At 36.4% G+C, this 18,338-nt stretch overlaps 1 protein-coding gene across 1 annotated transcript; it reads right to left on the reverse strand.

The window, feature by feature from the left end:
• Nucleotides 1–608: 608 nt before the first annotated feature.
• On the reverse strand, nt 609–17,675 carry LOC103469834 (serine/threonine-protein kinase N2). The gene is made up of 20 exons (XM_008417787.2): nt 16,964–17,675; nt 16,613–16,844; nt 14,801–14,952; nt 13,492–13,705; nt 12,044–12,172; nt 10,839–10,948; nt 8,072–8,215; nt 7,917–7,992; nt 7,641–7,833; nt 6,630–6,753; nt 5,829–5,899; nt 5,669–5,726; nt 5,495–5,586; nt 5,059–5,235; nt 4,202–4,264; nt 4,043–4,119; nt 3,755–3,897; nt 3,538–3,645; nt 2,052–2,132; nt 609–1,344 (listed from the first exon to the last, which is right to left on the reverse strand). The coding sequence occupies exons 2-20, from the start codon at nt 16,749–16,751 to the stop codon at nt 1,141–1,143; spliced, it is 2,355 nt and encodes a 784-aa protein (XP_008416009.1). The 5' UTR covers nt 16,752–16,844; nt 16,964–17,675; the 3' UTR covers nt 609–1,140.
• Nucleotides 17,676–18,338: the final 663 nt, after the last annotated feature.

Consider the following 18,338-nt stretch of genomic DNA (forward strand, 5'->3'; position numbering starts at 1 on the left):
TACAGAAACAATGCTAAGCTAACGGCATAAAGTGATCAACGTGCTAGCTTACTTTGTGATTATAAAGTCGGATCAAAGTTTAAACCTCCACACAGGTGATAATAATGTCGACCAGCACGTACTTTGCTTGACTAAAAATTATTAATCGATCACCTCATTGACAGCTAGCTGTTGACTGCGCGCCCACCGAGCGCTTTCGCATCGATAGCTTTGTCCTGTCTGTAAATGACTGATTCATTCAAAGATGCTGTCAACACTGGGGCAGGAGACTTTCTTTAAATGAGATCCGGTGAGATTTAAGCTGATTTAAAAGATGAAAGTCCTGCTTGTCAAAACAGATCAATACCACTTTCAGCTGCGCTATGCCTAATTTATCTTGAGGTCTAAAAGGTGTAACAATCAAGAGTAAACCGAGGTTACCAGAGTCTAAAGTGAGGCTTTGTAAAGGGCTGATGGTGAGGATTAGCTGTACACCATTTCACTGAAATATTGACCTACGGAAGAACATTAGGGCCACTGGAAGAAAAATAAAAGTCTTACTTTTTTTTTTCCAGAATGTTCACTTAAATCTCAGAATTATGATTTTAAATAAAAGATTTTGACTTTAATATCAGAATTTTGACTTTAATCTCAAAATATTCACCTTAAACTCAGAATTCTGATTTTTAATCTCAAAATTCTGATATTAATCTCAAGATTCTGGCTTTAATCTCAGAACTTTTACTTTTAATATCAGAATTTATACTTTTAATCTCAAATTTCAGATTTTAATCTCAGGTCAAAATTCTAAATCTCAGAATTGAATCATATAAATTAATTGAATCGTGTAAATCTGACTTTTTTTCTCAGAGTTTAAACTTTTAATCACAGAATTCTGAATTTAATCTCAGAATTCTGACTTTTTTCCTCATAATTCTGAATTAATTTTTTCTACAGACCCTAATAGCCCTCCGTATCGACCAGCTAATGCAGCGCTAGAACAAATAACATCAGTGTTCTTGCAAACTCTACTACTGAAGTCAACACTGGATGATTATACTTGGCAACATGCATATTTGGTACTGGTTTGCTACCTGCTACCGGCAGTAACGCCGACCAATTGGCGCTAATAATTTCCCCGTGGCGTCTCCTGTCCTTCGCTCAACCATGCAAAGCACAGAAGTCAAAGTCTGCAAAAGCCTCCTGTTGCTCCGCCGAGAGGCTGAAGGGCTTGGAGGGCGGAGACAGGACCGGCTGGAGCTGAGTGAAGTCGCTGTCAAAGTTGCTGACGTCTGTGGGCTCTTTGATCGACGGCACGAACGGCGGCGTTAACTTCCTGGCCATCAGGGCTTCCCAGTCGATGGTCTAGCAGAGTTGCACAAAGTCAAACTGGGTCAGACTTCCCCAGAAACAGAGGCGGGCAGAGAACCCAAAAAATTACTCAAGTAAGAGTAGAACTACTTTGTCCTCAAGTAAAAGTAAAAATTACTCAAGTAAGAGTAAAAAAGTATTTGGTAAAAAGTCTATTCAAGTACTGAGTAACTGATGAAATGACCAATCATTTAAGCTCAGCTCGGTAAAAATACTCTTTAAGGAAAACTTCTTAAAAAAAAATCAAGTAAATGTAACTAGTTACTACCCAACTCTGCCATTATAACAAATAAGAAAAAGGTCATTTTTCTGAAAGTGCACAAACAACGGCGCTAAGTGTAGCAAAGCTAGCTGGTTTTACTACACTTAGCTAGTTAACTCCAATTTTTAGCCTTCGACTCTCTTACACGTGAGAAAAGGCATAAAAATGAGAGGGAGAGCTGGACCAAGTAGGAAGATGAAAACATATCACTTTCAATTCTCAGCATATTTATAAATAAACATGTTTGTATTAGGTCGATCATTTTGAAAAAGTGTGAGGATTATAACAAGCTTTCATCCCAAAGGTCGTAGGTTAAAGTGCCTCGGCAGCATAGGTTGGCTTTAAATCGATGCGTTTCTTTCATAATGCGAATATTTAATAGTTTGAAATTGTCATGGCTGAATTTTTGTTGGGAGAAAAAGAAACTGATGCGATTTACCTCGAAGAATTTCTCTCCTTTGACCTCGTTTGCGTCTCTCTCTCCGGCTCCGAGTCGTTTCAGCGGGTTCTTCTTCAGCAGCTAAAAACAGAAAAGTTTCACAATCTAGAAACTCTCTTAATTCAGTTTGAGACCCCAGTAGGTTTTTATTGTCTTTTATTCCAATTACAGCAACAAAGAGCGCCTCCTGGTGGAAGACAGGTAGATTTTGTTGGGGTTTTAGAGCCAACTGCAGCCCCCTCTCCACAACTTCAATTCAAGAATAGATTAAATAAATAGTTTTTACCAGACAATGAAAGATGTAATACGAGGATAAGTCACAATTTCTTATTATTGATGTTGTTATTAACCTTCATCTGACCAGGAAAATCCCATTGAGATCACAGATCTTCTGAGAAACAGCATTAACATGCGGGAGGTTGAGTTATGTTTGGTATCAGTTTTATAAATAACAATCTTTTAACACATGAGAAACAAATTATTATCAGTAGCAATTATTATCAGAAGCAACTGTGCAAACAACTGTGTCTGTTTTAGAGAAAGGCCACACGGATTTGCAGAGCTGATAACTACATACAAGTTTATTCTCTAAAAACAACCTTTTCTCTGGAAGTATTGCATCTTTATTCTGCTATTATGACTTTATTCTTGTAATATTATGACTATATTTTCATAATTCATAAAAATGCCTTAGTCTGGCCCTAATACTTTGTGTTTTTTTCTTCACTGCCACAAACTTGCTAGAAACCTGGGCAGGCTACATCTAATGGGTTTAACAGGAAGCCTGCTGCTGCCACCTAGTGACCGGAGCCTTGTTTACCGGTCAGGCATGAATAAAGACAAAAATAAAGTCCTCTTGACTCTCATTCCCAAATGCTAATCTTCAATAGCATTGACGGTTTCTTTTTTTTGGTGTTAAAGGTGACCTACTAATCTCCGGTGATCATAGTTTTAGGACATAAAACACGATTTTACATCAATTTATGCACAGAATAGTTTCTAGATAATGGCAGCAAATGGTTTCTGAATGGTAGGTCAACAACAAAACTCTTGTCTTTTCTGGAATACAGCAGTAAAACCAGCTGACTAAACATTCCGGAACTCTGCCGGGGTTGCTAGGTAACGGACTGGGCTTCTGGGGTTGCTAGGCAACGGGCAGTGCCTTCTAATTTGTGAAGTTACATTCCGCAGGTTTTGAAAACGGCTCATTTTCTAGACTACAAAAAACATGAACTTATTGCCTAAAAGTGGTTGGGTGTCTGTTTTAAAATGTGAATTTTGCATAATAGGTCCCCTTTAATGAACTTAAATTTTACTGGAGTTATGTACCAGAAGACTTTTGTCTTATTTTTTGTCCTGTCCTGCAGGGCTTCTGAAAAGCCCAACAAACTTACTTTCACAAGTGGAAAGCATTTTCTGTTCTTAATGACCATCAGATATGTTTTTTAAATTAATATTTCTGACCAAGTTAATTTGTCCCGTTAACCTTCTGCATGATGGAGACGGCATCGGCGGGAAGAGACGCTGGATACTGCACATCGTCGTTAACGATGCTGTCAAAGACCTCTTCTTCATCTTCACCAGGAAACGGAGACTAACAGGAAGGCAGAGCAATGCTGAGTCAGCCTTTATGTTACGAATGATCGAGTTGTTAAAAGTTTGTCCTTAAAATTTTGCAAAAACTGAGCAGATATTCCACCAACCTCTCCAACCAGCATCTCGAAAATGAGGACGCCCATCCCCCACCAGTCCACAGCGCGGGTGTAGGTGTCGTCGGTCAGAACCTCCGGGGCGAGAAACTCTGGAGTCCCACAGAAGGTTGAGGTCTGATCTCCATGGCCCATCCCTGCAGAAATATCATTTTGAACTTTTACTTATTAACTTGCATGTAAGGAGTTAAGGAGAAAAGTGAACAATCATCTTTTAAAAACCTCCATAAATCTAGAAATACACCAAGCAATGATAAATAAATTGATGTGTAATAATTTTACCTTCTTTACAAAGTCCAAAGTCTGTGATTTTAACGAATCCCTCAGCATCCATGAGTATGTTATCCAGCTTCAGATCTCTGCACAGACCAAAGAGGGCGTACAATGAAAACAACACTGGGTTTCGGACGATGTGACGTCGCTTCGGCCAGTTGGACCTACCGGTAGATGATTTTATTCAGATGCAGGAACTCTAAACCCAGCAGGACACAGGCTGAGTAGAACCTGAACAGAACCGCAGTTTGTTAAATCACAAACAACAACAGTAGTATAAAAAACAAAAACAAGCAAACATGAAAACAAGAAAATATAGTTTTCAAGAAAATATATTATTCAAGAAAATCCCATTTCTAGAATCCCATTTCTAGAAATGGGATTCTGTAGGGATGTAGACAATTAATTGACTTATGATAAATTTTTGATTAGTGATTAATTAGATTAAAATTAGTTCCAATTTATTAACTAACAACGTCAACTTAAATCTTCCTTTAGTGTTGTAGTTTGGCTGCCATCCAGCAGAGGGCACCATTGGTTATCTTTAAGTGGAGCCACTTGATACAGAAACAAACATGGTGGGACGATACCAAAATGGGAAAGAAAAATGGTCCAAACAATTTTGAATTGCAAAATTGAAATTCTTTTAAATCTAAACACTCAACAAGCTCCTTAAGTTTTATCTTTTATTTTTCCATCCAGAAACTTTAAGAGAATCCTGTTTTGTTATTTTTTACTTAATGTGAGAAAACAAATTTCTGTTTATTCAGTCAGTATTTAATACAACTGATTAATTAATTGTTTTAATTTTATTATGTTTTTTTTAATTCAGCACATTGTAAAAAAATTTAGCCTTTTACATCATGGGAAGACGGTCAACCCTCCTGAAACAAGAGAAAACTCAGGTTTTTTAAGAAAATGGCCGCCTATCAACTAATTGTTAGTCGATCAATCAACTGTAGATTAAGTCATTAATCAATAACTTGCATCCCTAAACACACGGAAGACGAGGAGTTTGTATAAACCTGGTCTGAGCTTCTGAGAAGACGTCAGTGTGGATGTGGATCATCAGGTCGCCGCCGGGGAGATACTCCATGACAAAACAGACGTGGTCAGCGGTCTGGAAGCAGCCGTGAAGGTAGACCAGGAAGGGGTGTCTGGAGGCGTTGATCATCTCAAAGATCCGCTTCTCGCTCATAAGGCTGAAGAAAACCAAGCCAGAATTCAGGCAAACACAAACATCTGAGTGAGATTTCTGGAGCGAAGCGGTGACTTTAGGAGGCCATTTTAGCAGAAAAACCTCAGAGGAGCTCAGTCTGAGGTTCAGGAAGTGACCAATGTGTTTTAAACATCTACCAGTTTGGATAGAGAGGACTAACTGTTTCTCATTACTGGAGGGAGCCAGCTGAACCTATTTTACCTTTGTTTTAATACAGTCAGGTCTTCTGAAGCTTCACTCACCTGTCTACTTCATCACGAGTCACAATGTCTCGTTTCTTCAAGGCTTTAATGGCGTACAGTCGTCCTGTCTTCTTGAACTCGGCCAGTAGCACCTATTTATAAAACAACATATTAAAAACATCAGGGATGGAGTTTTTTTTGTTGAATTCAGAGGAAGAAGATGTTATCTGTTACCTTTCCAAAGTGTCCTCTTCCCAGAACTGAAGTATATTTAAAATCTTCAACCTTCATCCTTCAGAAAAACAGCCATGCAGACAGAAACGGCCATGTCTCATTCTGGTTCACTTTATAAGACAACATCTGCATGAACATCTGTGCATGTGACTGTGTTTACTTCAGAGGAGACACGGGCTGATCCTCACATTCTTCTGCGGTGTTTGGACTGGACGGTGGGTGTATGGAAATCTGCAAAAAGACAAAATAAAAACACATTTTTGTTTGTTTTAAACACACAGTCTTATCAATCTGATTAAGTTTTGATCAGAAAGACAGCAATTTGTTCATGTGTCGACCATTCATCCATTCATTCATGAATTCATGGATGGATGGATGGACATAAAACTCATATAGAGCCACACATACTACATAACCTTTAGTGAAAAGACAAAATAGAAGTTTAATAATAAATATCTGTTATAGAAAATGCAGGGATATTTTTAAATAATTGCCAATTTATTTCTATTTCTGTTTTAAACTAAGACAAAATATTGACTATTTACAAGAAGAGGACTGATACAGTTTCTTCTATGAGATGTGGATGTTTGTAGAAAATGATTCAATACTAATAATATAAATTTCCAATGTAACGAAGAGATAAAAATAAAAATACTGGAACTTGTGTCATAGTGTTAATGCAAGGTTAATTCCAAGCAAGAAATAAAATAAAAATCTCATACAAAAATGTTGGCTATCCACTTTTTTAGTCACATTTTTATTGTGGAAATCCAAAAAGTCACTTGAAAGCTATACAAGTTTTAGATGCTCTGATCTAAAAAAAAACCCGAGTTAAATAACAGGACTGAAAAGTTTCAAAGTAAATTTCTTTTATATGAATAAAAACTAAATTTGAAAGTTACATAACCACATGATTGAGTTATGTAACTTTATTGATTTTTATTCCTGAATGTTTATTTACCAGTTTTTCTTGCAGTGCAGGGACTGATGTCTTCTCTTCTTTAGTGATGATGTTTTCTTGCTGCTTGATGTCGATGGGAGGCGGCTGGTCCTCAGAGACGCTCAGTCTAATTAACGGAGTTTCGCTGAATACAGAAACAACTTTAGATGTGTTACTTATAATTATTTAATCGAAAACTATATAACGGCAAAAATAAGTAACATTTTCAGGTCAAAATCCCCTTTGTGCTGCTAAATTATTGATGAAATAGACAAATGAGCTCAACAACAAAGATATTTATTTATAATTAATTTATTATGTAGGTTATTCAATCATCAGATTGGTGTAAAGTGCTGTTATATCCGTCAGATTTACAGTCGTACCAGAAACAAATACAAATGTTCTGACTGGAATTTCTGTATGTAAAAAAAATTGATTAATTGAGATCAGCAAACTGCAGAACAAGATATCACTCAGTGAAAAGCAGACAAAATTTAAAAAGGGTTCCTGTAAATTTGACCAACTTAAAGTTAAGGCTTTTAAGACCATTTGAAAACCAATATGAATGGAATTTATAATGGTCTTAAATGGTTATAGTGGTTTCAGAGCATTCTCTTATAATATACAAGAATAAAGTCGTAATATTACCATAATAAAGTCATAATATTATGACTTTATTCTCTACTTTCATTACTTTATCTTTGTAATTTTATTATTTTTTTCTTAGCATGTATAGTACTCTGTAATGTCACCCAACTAACTAGCAATAAATTTACACTTTCCCGCAATAAGCGCAAAAAAGTTAGCTAGCTAGCAAGTGCATATTAGCAGCTAGCTAGCGGTAGCCTCAACTTCCTACAGTCAAGGAACATAACAAGATGTCTGCACACAACTAAAACATTTGCTTAACAATTCTAAGACTTGTTATGAGCTTATTTAAGATCAATTCACATTTTTTGAGAATTTAAGACATTTTATAGCCTCAATTTTGGATACATGAATTAAAGACTTCTGGGTGCTGCAGTTTCTGACCTTGGCAGTGAAGACGTCAGATCAGGCTTCCTTTCCGTCGGATTCGGAGGACTGTGTCCGATCAGGTCCGACGTTGTGGAGAGATGCGAGCTGAAGGTGGCGAAGGAGCTGTAGTGAGGGAGGATGCTCATCATCAGATGGCCCCATGTGGCAAAGTTCATGTTCATCTGAGCAGCTCGGAGGAAATTCTTTCCTGAGGAATAAAAAAAAAACAACAATTAAAAAAAAAGATGGATAAAAAGAATGACTGGTGCAGGTAGGACTGTTTGTTTCTACCTCTCTCTTTTGTGAAAATGCATCGCTGACGTCTCAGTTTAGGCTGCCGCTCCACCGCGGTGTCGATGAACTGAAACTATATGTTTACATTTATTCTCCTCTTCAATCCTTTAAAAAGTAATGATGTACCGTCAGGTTCTTCCTCTCTTGGTTACCTGGATGTGGAGGAGGCCTTGCGGCTCCAGATTGAAGCCCTGGTTGTAGTCTGGGTTCCCCATTAACTCCTCCAGACGCAGGATCTTGAGCGCACACATCGTCCTCCGGTGCCGCCAGAACACGCAAACCTCCAGCTCTCGAGACTGTCAACAGATGCAGCACACATTATCTGAATTACTTAGGGGTTGAACAGGAGGACATGTATATCTGCAAAAAACTACAAAAAGCATCTTCTTAAACTTAAACTGTAACGGTAAAACAAGCAGAACGACTGGGTTCGGTAGAGATAATTATTTTAACACTGCAGGTGCAAGACTGACACCTGCTGGTCTCAAATAAAACTACAACTTAAAGCAGTGCAAGGAGTGTTTGGTACAGCAGCGCCCCCTGCTGTTTCACAGCTGATACAGGAAATTCTGCAGAAATCCAAATGTTTTCAGAGATAAAACAATTTTACAAAGAAAACTCAGAAACAATCAGTCATTTATTCTGGAATTGTCACATCTCACAAAAAAACTTGGAAAAATCTATTAACTTTATCATTTATTTTTACTAAGGTATGAGCATTTTAGTTTTAGTTTTTACAGAAAGAATATGAATGAAGGCAGAAGACTGGAAATTAATCCAACTGTTAATGTTCACAAATGTAAAATGTCATTTACAGTTTTGGTTAAGAAAATCAAACTAAATTAATCCACCATTTCTAAGAGTAGAAACAAAAATGAACACATATGAATGTCATTGAATATTTTTCATTCATCATAATGTCTGTAATGTCTGCTTTCAATGTTGTTTTTTTTACCAATGTATTTATTTTATACAACGGCTAAAAGGCAAAATTTTAGATGGAAAAAAAAGCAGAGTAAATTTCTGCCAAAAAAACTCAGAACTTTTCTAGAAAAACAAGGAAATTCTGAGTCAAGTGAGTCATAAGTTTGAAGGAAAAAACTCTTTCAAATGTAGAACCTCAGAAATTTTCTAGAAAAACTTATGAATTCCTGAGAAAAAGTTGAGAGAAAAAAAAATGAGATTCTGAGATTAATCTAAAAAAAAAAAAAAACTTTGAAATTTCTCAAAACTTCAACTTTATTTCATTATCTGAGAATAATTTTGTGCAAACAATGTAGCATGACAGGTCACCTTTAAAACACAACTGAATATTTACAATATACAATACAACATAAGAATATGTTGAAACATGTTGTTGAGTCTTTTGCCTTCAGGTACCTAAAAAGTATTCTGTTGTTGTTATTCTTTGGTTCAGTCTGAAACAAAAAGATTGAATTAAAGACAGAGAAATGCCGGTCTGGGTGTGGGTGGCGTACGGTGGAGCGACCATGAGAAATGACTCACAAACACTGAGCGCTCCAAACGGGATGAAAAACACTCAGTAGACCTTTTTCAGTGTATTTTTTAATGTTTTGTCACAAAACAGACACGTATCTGACAGCATTTCTGACACTTGTCATCTGAAAGGTGGCGACTAGAAACCAGCAATGCGCCATTCTTCAAAGCACATCCCAGACTATTTTTACCTGACAGAAAGGAAAAACTGTGATAACTCAAAGAGAGGCAGACTGATTTATATTTAGTTTGCAACACGAGTCACTGTATAATCTAAAAATTTAAGCACTTGATACAGACTTTAAGCTGCTGCAGAAGAGTGTGGACGCTTGAGACAAACATGCTTTCTACTTACCAACATCTTTAACTCTCTGTCTGTTAAGCTGTACCTGTAAGCATCTTAAAGCCATTATGGCTGCAGTCAGATATAATGGCCTGTAAAACAACAATAGCCTCATTAAGCCACCACTTTCTCAGTTTATCCTTTAAGAAATGTCTCATTGTCTAATCTGATCAGTCTACACTTAGTGGACGGATAATTTGGTCATTATCTACTCTCCCAAAAATCTTTCAAAAATAACATTTATATTATAATAATCTGAAGAGTTTGAGTCAGATCAGAGGTCATTATAGCACTGAAACAACTTGGATGAAATTTTATATTTTTATGGACTTAAATAATCGACTTGGATCCATATTTGGTTATTTGATGCAATCAGTTACAATTTTCCCTTATAGAGGTCCGAACATTCAAGGTAACAGCTTATTTAGATCATTCCAGTTTTCTAATAATAGTGGTAAATATGTGTTAGTTATGGAGTACCACAGGGTTTGATACTTGGACCAGTCTTTTTTTATTCAAACTTTGTCTAAAACTTTTAGGTAAAATATAACAAGTCTTTGCACAAAACGTTTGATATAAATATCAAACGTTATGCAGATGATACTCTTATACTTCAGAAACTCAGGTGAAACCCATCAGTTTATTACAAACATGTGAAATAAAAGTGTGAGTAACTCTCAATTTTAACTCTTTTTAACCAACTTTCTGCATTCACTCACCCTGGACAGTAATAAGTTGACGCCCACTGAGCGTATTTGTTACTTCTATGCTGAATTGCTTATCATAAAGAAATTATTGTTCCAAATGTTTCCTCCTGTCCCTGATTGGTTGTTCTGGTCGGAAACGTTGTTTTTTTACTTCTGAGGCTCAGAGAGGAGGTGGAGGTGATACATTTTTCACAGATTATCTGTCTCATAACCTGTCACAACATGGTGACAGTTTTAACAAATATGTAAAAAACATTTTTTTTAAATAAAAGTTACATATCATGCAGCTTAATGTCTCTTAATTTTCTTTTTCCTGTTATATTTTTACGTGTGTGTGAATCTTCCATTTAGTCACTTCAGAACCGGACTCACCCGCTCCAGCTGGATGTAGAACACCTGATCCCAGCTGAGGCCGCCGGCTGCAGCCCAGCGCGTCCGGCCGACGACCCGGCCGTCCAGCCGCAGAACCGCGCTGACCTCGGCTGTGAGAGAGGCAGCAGACAAACGGTAAACAGCAACTTTTTCAGTTTTAATTAAAGCAGTTTCTCTCTGAACGCAGACGTAAACAGAAGCCTGTCTGACTTTCAGAGCCCATGATGACATCATGTTTGTTTACCATTTAATTTGTTTGTGTTTTTCAGAGAAAGTTGGACCATTTTGAAATGAAATGGACCACAGACCCTGATTCTGACAGATTAACCTTCACAGAAACAGCTCCTGTTATACAATCAATGCTGGGTAAAGGCTTGTCACAATAAGCAATAAATCAATAATTGTGTGATAAATTAAAATGAGCTCAATCATCGTTTTTCTTTTTCTCTCTCTCTTTCTACCAAAAACTGGATGATAAAAGCTTTAATTCTGGTGATTTGGTCTCAACTAGCCCTTAATTTCAAGGACAGTTATGTTTAAGGAGGCTTCATAACTAAATTTATTTGTTGTTTCTATAGTTTTGTTTATTTATTTTGCACATTTAAAATGTGTCCCAGTTCTAGTGTTACATGTTGATTAGAATTTAACATTTAGTGATTATGCCAAGCTGGATAATGTTGGTTGAATTTCATGTTTTAAGTCTGACCTGTCTCTTTTACAGAAAAGGATTAGGGCCACCGGGAATTATGACTTTAATCTGAGAATTTTGAATATAATAATAAAATTTCTCAAAATTTCAGCTTTTTGCTCAGAATTATATATTTTTTTCAGAATTTGATTTTAATCTCACTTTTCAAAGATTAAAATCAGTATTCTGAGAAAAAAGACAGGTTTATTTTTTGTCTTTTTTAATTTGCCTTAATTGTCTTTCTTACTTTTCCAAAAAAATTTATTTGGAATACAAATTTGAAATGTTCAAAATTATTTGCAAGCTGGATTTCAGGGTTTGTGATTTGACTAACTCTTAATATTTTATACAGAAGGAAGCAACAAGTCATTCTCCTGTTTCTGCGCTTTTATTAGTAGTTTAATTTCTGAATTAACTGTTCATATTTTCATATTTTCCCATTAACAGATGCAAACACAGCAGCAAGTGAAGATGAAACTGAAAATGTACAGTTTAAGATTTTAAATGTTTTACTCACTCAGTGATCCGTCAGTCTTATGAGGAACAGCCGAACCGTTTTCAGAGGGAACCAAAGGATTTTCCTGCTCCGAGTCTGACTGGGGTTTCAGTAAATCCTCACATCCCAGCAGTCTCAGTTCAAGTTTCCCTAAAGGAGAAGAAGAAGAGGAATAATCTCAGTTTCTTCAAACAAACTGTTTAAGCCCCGCCCACGTGTTTCCATTATCCTATAAGGAGTCTCAGTGTGACCAGAAAAGACTCTGCACTTCAAAATAAGACCTTTAATTTGAATAAATCTCCCAGAGTCGAGCCTCTAATCAGTCCCCTCTGGAGAGAGAGTCACGCTGAGCCGCTCCATTTGCTTCGTTTCACCTCTGAATTAACCGCAGTGAAGCTCAGAATCACCTCAAGTGTTTCCACTCTCCTCACACTCTTTCTCATTATTCTCCTTTGACAGATCTGCTCCTCATTACATCATCAAAAGCTTTTTTTTTTTTAGCCTCGAGCTCAGACAGAGACCGGCTTACAAGTGAACTGTCCAAAACGAACGGATTACACGTCCTGATTATCTGCTGCCAGCAGTCATGTTCAAACACACACAGCCTGAATGACCCTAAAATACACCGAATATTAAACACTAAACGACCCCAAGAAAACATAAAAAACAAAGATGATTTACCAGCACAGGCAGCTTGGTTTTAATTTGATTAAATCTTACTATATAAATAACTAAATACTAAAAATAATAACCGTTCTTATTATTATCTTATAATATCAACATACAAAGTAAAAATGTTTATAATAAAAGCATAATAAAAGCAGAAATATGCTTTTACAATAATAACTGTTATTATTATTATTATTATTATTATTATTAATAATAATAATAATAATAATAATAATAATAATAATAATAATGAAATGATTATTTGCATAATAATAGAAATAATTTATTTTATTAATATTATAATGTCCACTTATTATAATATTATGGAAGTGATAATATTATAATGGAAATAATATTATTTTCCATTATTTTTATCCTGTGTTGTGCAAAGACTTGTAAAGCAAATAAATCAGAAATGTGAAATTAGACATTAAAACTGACTTATTTTGGTTAAACGCAGCAGCAAATCTTGTGTTTTTGATTCTAATTTTCCTTTTATCATAAAAATTAAAGTAATATTTCAACAGAAATTCACAGAAAATTATCACAAATGTATATACCTCCTGAACGGAGCTGTATTTTATATAACATTCTTGCCAAAGCCTAAAATTAAGAAAATGTAGTAATCACTTGTAATAAGATGTTAATTGACAAGTCAATTAGTTTATTTTGCCTCTAACTAGTTTGATTAAAATATTTTTTCTTATCTATTTCTTCAATGAAATGCAAGAGAAAATATCTGTAGTATGTGATTATGATGTTTTGTTATTATCTGGTCTATTTTCTCAGTCAGCGGTTACCAGTTAGAGACGCAGGTCGGACGGGGAAGATGGACGGAGAGGTTGGGAGCGGACGCGACGATCTGCGGTCTTCAGGCGACGCCGTTCCCTCCGGAGGATCGATCGCCTCCGCAGGAAGCCGTGGAGAATCGTGGTTCTGTTCCTGCAGGCATTTCTCCAGGGATGATCGGAGAAGTTCAAGCTTCTGGGAGGATTCCTGCACCCGAACTCGAGCCTGGAAGGTGGAAAAGCTTCAGATTCTTTCATATCAAACATTCATGTAATTATTTACCTCATTATTTATTGATAATTTATATTATTTATAACTCGTTTGGTGATTAAAAGTGTGAGGTGTTTTTTTGTTGGCAGTATCAGAAATGGTTTATTTCACAAAACTGCAATGGAAACAATTTAATGCATCACAAAAGTCACGTGATCTACAACAGGATGTTGCTACTGGCAGAAACCATGAAGAAGACAACAACAGAAAGTAGATAGAGGATCATGAAGTGCCGTGTTTTGTAATGACTTATTGCGTGACAAACTTTTTCACCTGTGATTTTAATTGCATTTCTTATTTAAGGGAAACGTCACAATTGTAAAATTATGATTTTTTTCGACATTAACGGAATATTGACAAAGTTTTATGCACATTTGTAAAGGAAATGCAGCTACAGTTGAAGTAATCAATGTGACTCAAGATAAATGCGTGGATTAGTTTCTCTTGATTTCGATGGGACATTAGTCTTTTAATCCTAGAAATATTCTTCAGGTTATAGAAGGCCGACTTTGTAACTTCCTTTATGTGGCTCTGAATGTTGAAGCAAAGATTTTTGAAGCTGATCTCAAGTTCCTAGCTGTAATAACTGAAGATGTGTGTTCACTCTAGACTGTTCCTCTTTAGCTCCAAAGATAATAACTTCAGTTTTGTTTCTGTCCAGCTGGTGAAAGTTGTGGCACATCCACACATTTATCTGTTCTAAACTCAGGTGCTCAGATGGGTTCAGAGTCACCTGATGACATTGTAATGTAGAGCTGTGTATCATCTGCATAGTTATGATATCTTATTACTTGTTATAATCTGAGCTAACGGGAGCATATAGATATTGGATCTGAGGGGTCCCAGGATTGAGCCTTGGGGAACCCCGTATGTGACTTATGTCTGATCCAATGAGAAGTTACCTATTGACACAAAGAAATACCTGTTCTTTAGGGAAGACTCAAACCATTGATTAGGTTTAGGGATTCGGTTAGTAAATGAAGATTTCATTAAAAACATTTGACATAAACTCAGAAAACATTATAAAACCGTAAGTGGGCAGCATCTTACCTCAGCCAGAGGATTCTGGTCCAGCTCTGAGATGCCCTGCAGCTGCTTCACCACGTCTCTGTGCAGCGCCAGCGCATCGGTTTCTCTCTGCATGTAGTGCTGCAGCTCTGCCAAGCGAGCGTCCGCGGGACTGACAGCTACAGGAGACGTTTCTGAGAGAAAATGGAGGATAAAGGTGAAGCTACCAGCTCGGTTAATAGTTTCCTCTAATATTTGCATTAGCAAAGAAAACACTGAAGCGTCAATTATGAAATTGTTCTAACACAATCCGAAGCTACGTCTTTCAAAAAAGGCAAATGGAAACATCAGATTTCTGGCTTCCTGTTTACTTTTTTGGGATTATAATCCTTGTAGAGATGCATTAAATCATATTTTATCCCATTTATATGATGAATGTAAGGAAGCCTCAGGAGAATAATATTACAGTGATGCATTACTCTAAGTACTTAAGTCACATTTGTTGAATATTTCATGAACATTTGTAGGTTCAATGAAGCAGATCCCAGCTGTCTGTCAATCTGATCCAAACTCTGAATTTATTTGATTAGACGTCTTAAATTTAATGTTGTTTTTGGACACAGAGTGTTTTTTTTTTTATTGCTGCTGCAATATGTCGTAACAAACTGTTTTTAATCTTCATATTTGTAAATACGTGATTTATTTAATAGATTTCACATTTTTTATGTAACATAATAAACAAAATAAAACAAGACGAAGGAAGCAATGCTTGTTTTCCTTGATAAATAGCATTATATCACAATTATTTTCCTCTACTATCCAAAGTATTTTAATTTCACCAAAAGTAAATTTTTATGTCTTATGTTAAAACAAAAAATTTATTAACTTAATTTAGAGAAACAATAAAATAAGTTTTTTTCAAAAACGTTTTTAAACTAACAGATGTTTTTCTGTTTTGTTTATTTTACTGCCATATAGTTTCAAATCTAAACAACCTGAACAAAGACCTGAGATTAGATGAAGTTACATAGAAGATGTTGATCTCTGAATATTGTTGGTTTTTTGTATGATGCTGAGGAAAAACAAATCTGAGAATTTGAGATCAATCTGAGAAATTTTTGGGAAAAAAAAGTTGTAAAGTTTCTAAATTGTTCCTAGAAAATTTCTGAATTGAATCTGAAAATTTCTGACTTTATTCATGCAAATTTTAATCTTCTCAAACGTGGACAATTCCATGTTTTTTCTAGAAGATTTCTGAAATCAATCTCAAAATTTCTGCGGTTTTTCTTGCAAAGTTTTGGTTTTTGGAGCTCAGAAATTCCCTTGTTTTTTTCAGGGAAATTTCTTAGAATAATCTCAAAATTTCAGATATTTAACGAGTAAATTTTCAACTTTTCAAACTCAGAAATTTCCGTGTTTTTCTAGCACATTTTCAAGATTAATCTCTAACTTTCTGATTTCTTCTTTTGAGCTAATTTTCAACTTTTAAACACCATGTCTTTTTTAGAATATTTTTAGCTCTACCTCAAAATGTAAGTCCTTGGTCATGCAAATTTTTTACTTCTGAAGCCCAGAAATTTCCAAGTTTTTTCTAGAAAATTTCTGAGGATAATCTAAACATTTCTGAATTTTTTGGCTGAAATTTACTCCTCCATTGGTTGTTTTTATCTATAATCACACTAATAGACCACTGCAGATATTTGCACTATAACTAGACCAAAAATACTTGGTAAGATTTTGTGTTTTTGCAGTGTTCTGCCTCCTTTAAAGTTTATAAAATAAAGCAGAAACATGAAATGATCTTCTGTGCCCACTTTTAGGAGTTTTAAGTTTACTCCCTCTGACTGTACTGACCTCCATCAGCAGGGATGTTTTGGTTTCCTCCACCTTCTCCGCCGCCTCCACCAGCCTGAGTGACTTTGATAATCTGCAGTCGGATCAGCTCGATCTTGGAGCGGCTGTCCTGCAGCATCTGCTGAGCTGTGGACAACATCTGATCCAGGATAGCGACGGCACATCAAGAGGTGTCAAGCCTCGCTTCTTCCACACCGACAGCTCAGCGCGTTTCGAAAACAGAGCAGCGATCCTTCAGCAAAACGGAAAAAACAAACAAACAAGCATGTGAACAAGAGAACGGACATGCAGAAAGTGAGAACAACAAGTTCCAGCCAGGTGAAAAACAGGATGACTGTGCAGTTTGCTCACCTCGGGTTTGATTTCTCGCTCCTTCGCCTTTGTAAACACTAATTTGTCATCCTATGAGTGGGAGTACACGGGGTGCATTTCAGGTTGCAGCCTTCCACCTTCACTATCCTTGAAACACAACAAGTCCTCGGACGTAACGGTGCGTTCACAGACACCCTCGGATCAATCAGCGCCTACATTCTGGGACTGTTGTGATGTTTGTTTTCACCTCCCTGCAGCTTCCTCTGCAACATCCACTTCCCTCTGCATCCTCATCTTCTTCTGCTCCGTAACCAAATCCTCCCACCCTCCCTCTCTCTCTTTCTCTTCCTCTCTTTTGCTCTTGTCTTTTTAAGAGGGATTTCTTTCTGCACAGAAAGGCGCTGCTGGCTCCGTTCTGACACCGCCGATTGCTTGCTCTGGGCTCAGCATTGGCCGCTGCGTGACCACATGTTCCCTTCCTGCCACCAACCAAAAGGCGAAACTGCTGCTGCTGCTGCTCGGTTTGGGACAGAGCAGAGATCAGCCTGCAGTGTTTGGGATATTGCTTTAATCTGCTCTTACACTAACACGGAGTGAGAGATCTTAATGTTGATTGCTCACAGCGTTCAGGCGGTGGGAAGTGCAGAAGCCGTTGTACGGTTTTCAGCTGGATTTGCTGAATTCCCACAGTGACTTTTAGACAAGGACACACAACAACAAGCAGCCTTCTGGTTGTTGTGGTTCTCCTCCTCATGATTTATTAACATGAGGAGACACAATTGACAGAAGACATACCAAGGCAGAAATTACTGATTAATAGAAGAAACAATAAAAATCTCAGATTATTTTCTGGGATGTCAATAGGGAAACTGATGTGCTGCAAGTGTTATGAAAAATATGCATACCTAAAATAAAAAGAAGGGATGGATAAACAAATAGTTGGATGGATGAATGAATGGAGATGGATGGATGGATGGATGGATGGATGGATGGATGGATGGATGGATGGATGGATGGATGGATGGATGGATGGATGGATGGATGGATGGAGTATAGAGAGATAACGTACAGAATAATTTCTTGGACAGAAACCTGTTCTAACATAATAATTACTTTTATAAGTTTTATATTTAACTAGCGTGATTTGAAATGCTTCTTTGCCTGGATTTGTTATTTTTTGTTTGTATAATTTTGTTTTATAAAATACCAGAATGTACTAATCAATTTAGAGTTTTGTCTATCCATCTATCATTTCTAAATATTAAATCAGATGATCTGATCAGTTACTGAGTACTTGCGTGGCATTTATACAAAATTTTACTACTATTGCTACTTTTTACTTGAGTAAAAAATAGGCTGAAGTAGTGGTAGTGAGTATTAGTTATAGATAATGTATAAATTAGTTATAGACAAC

Source organism: Poecilia reticulata, linkage group LG9, assembly GCF_000633615.1.
Source record: "Poecilia reticulata strain Guanapo linkage group LG9, Guppy_female_1.0+MT, whole genome shotgun sequence".
NCBI lineage: Eukaryota > Metazoa > Chordata > Actinopteri > Cyprinodontiformes > Poeciliidae > Poecilia > Poecilia reticulata.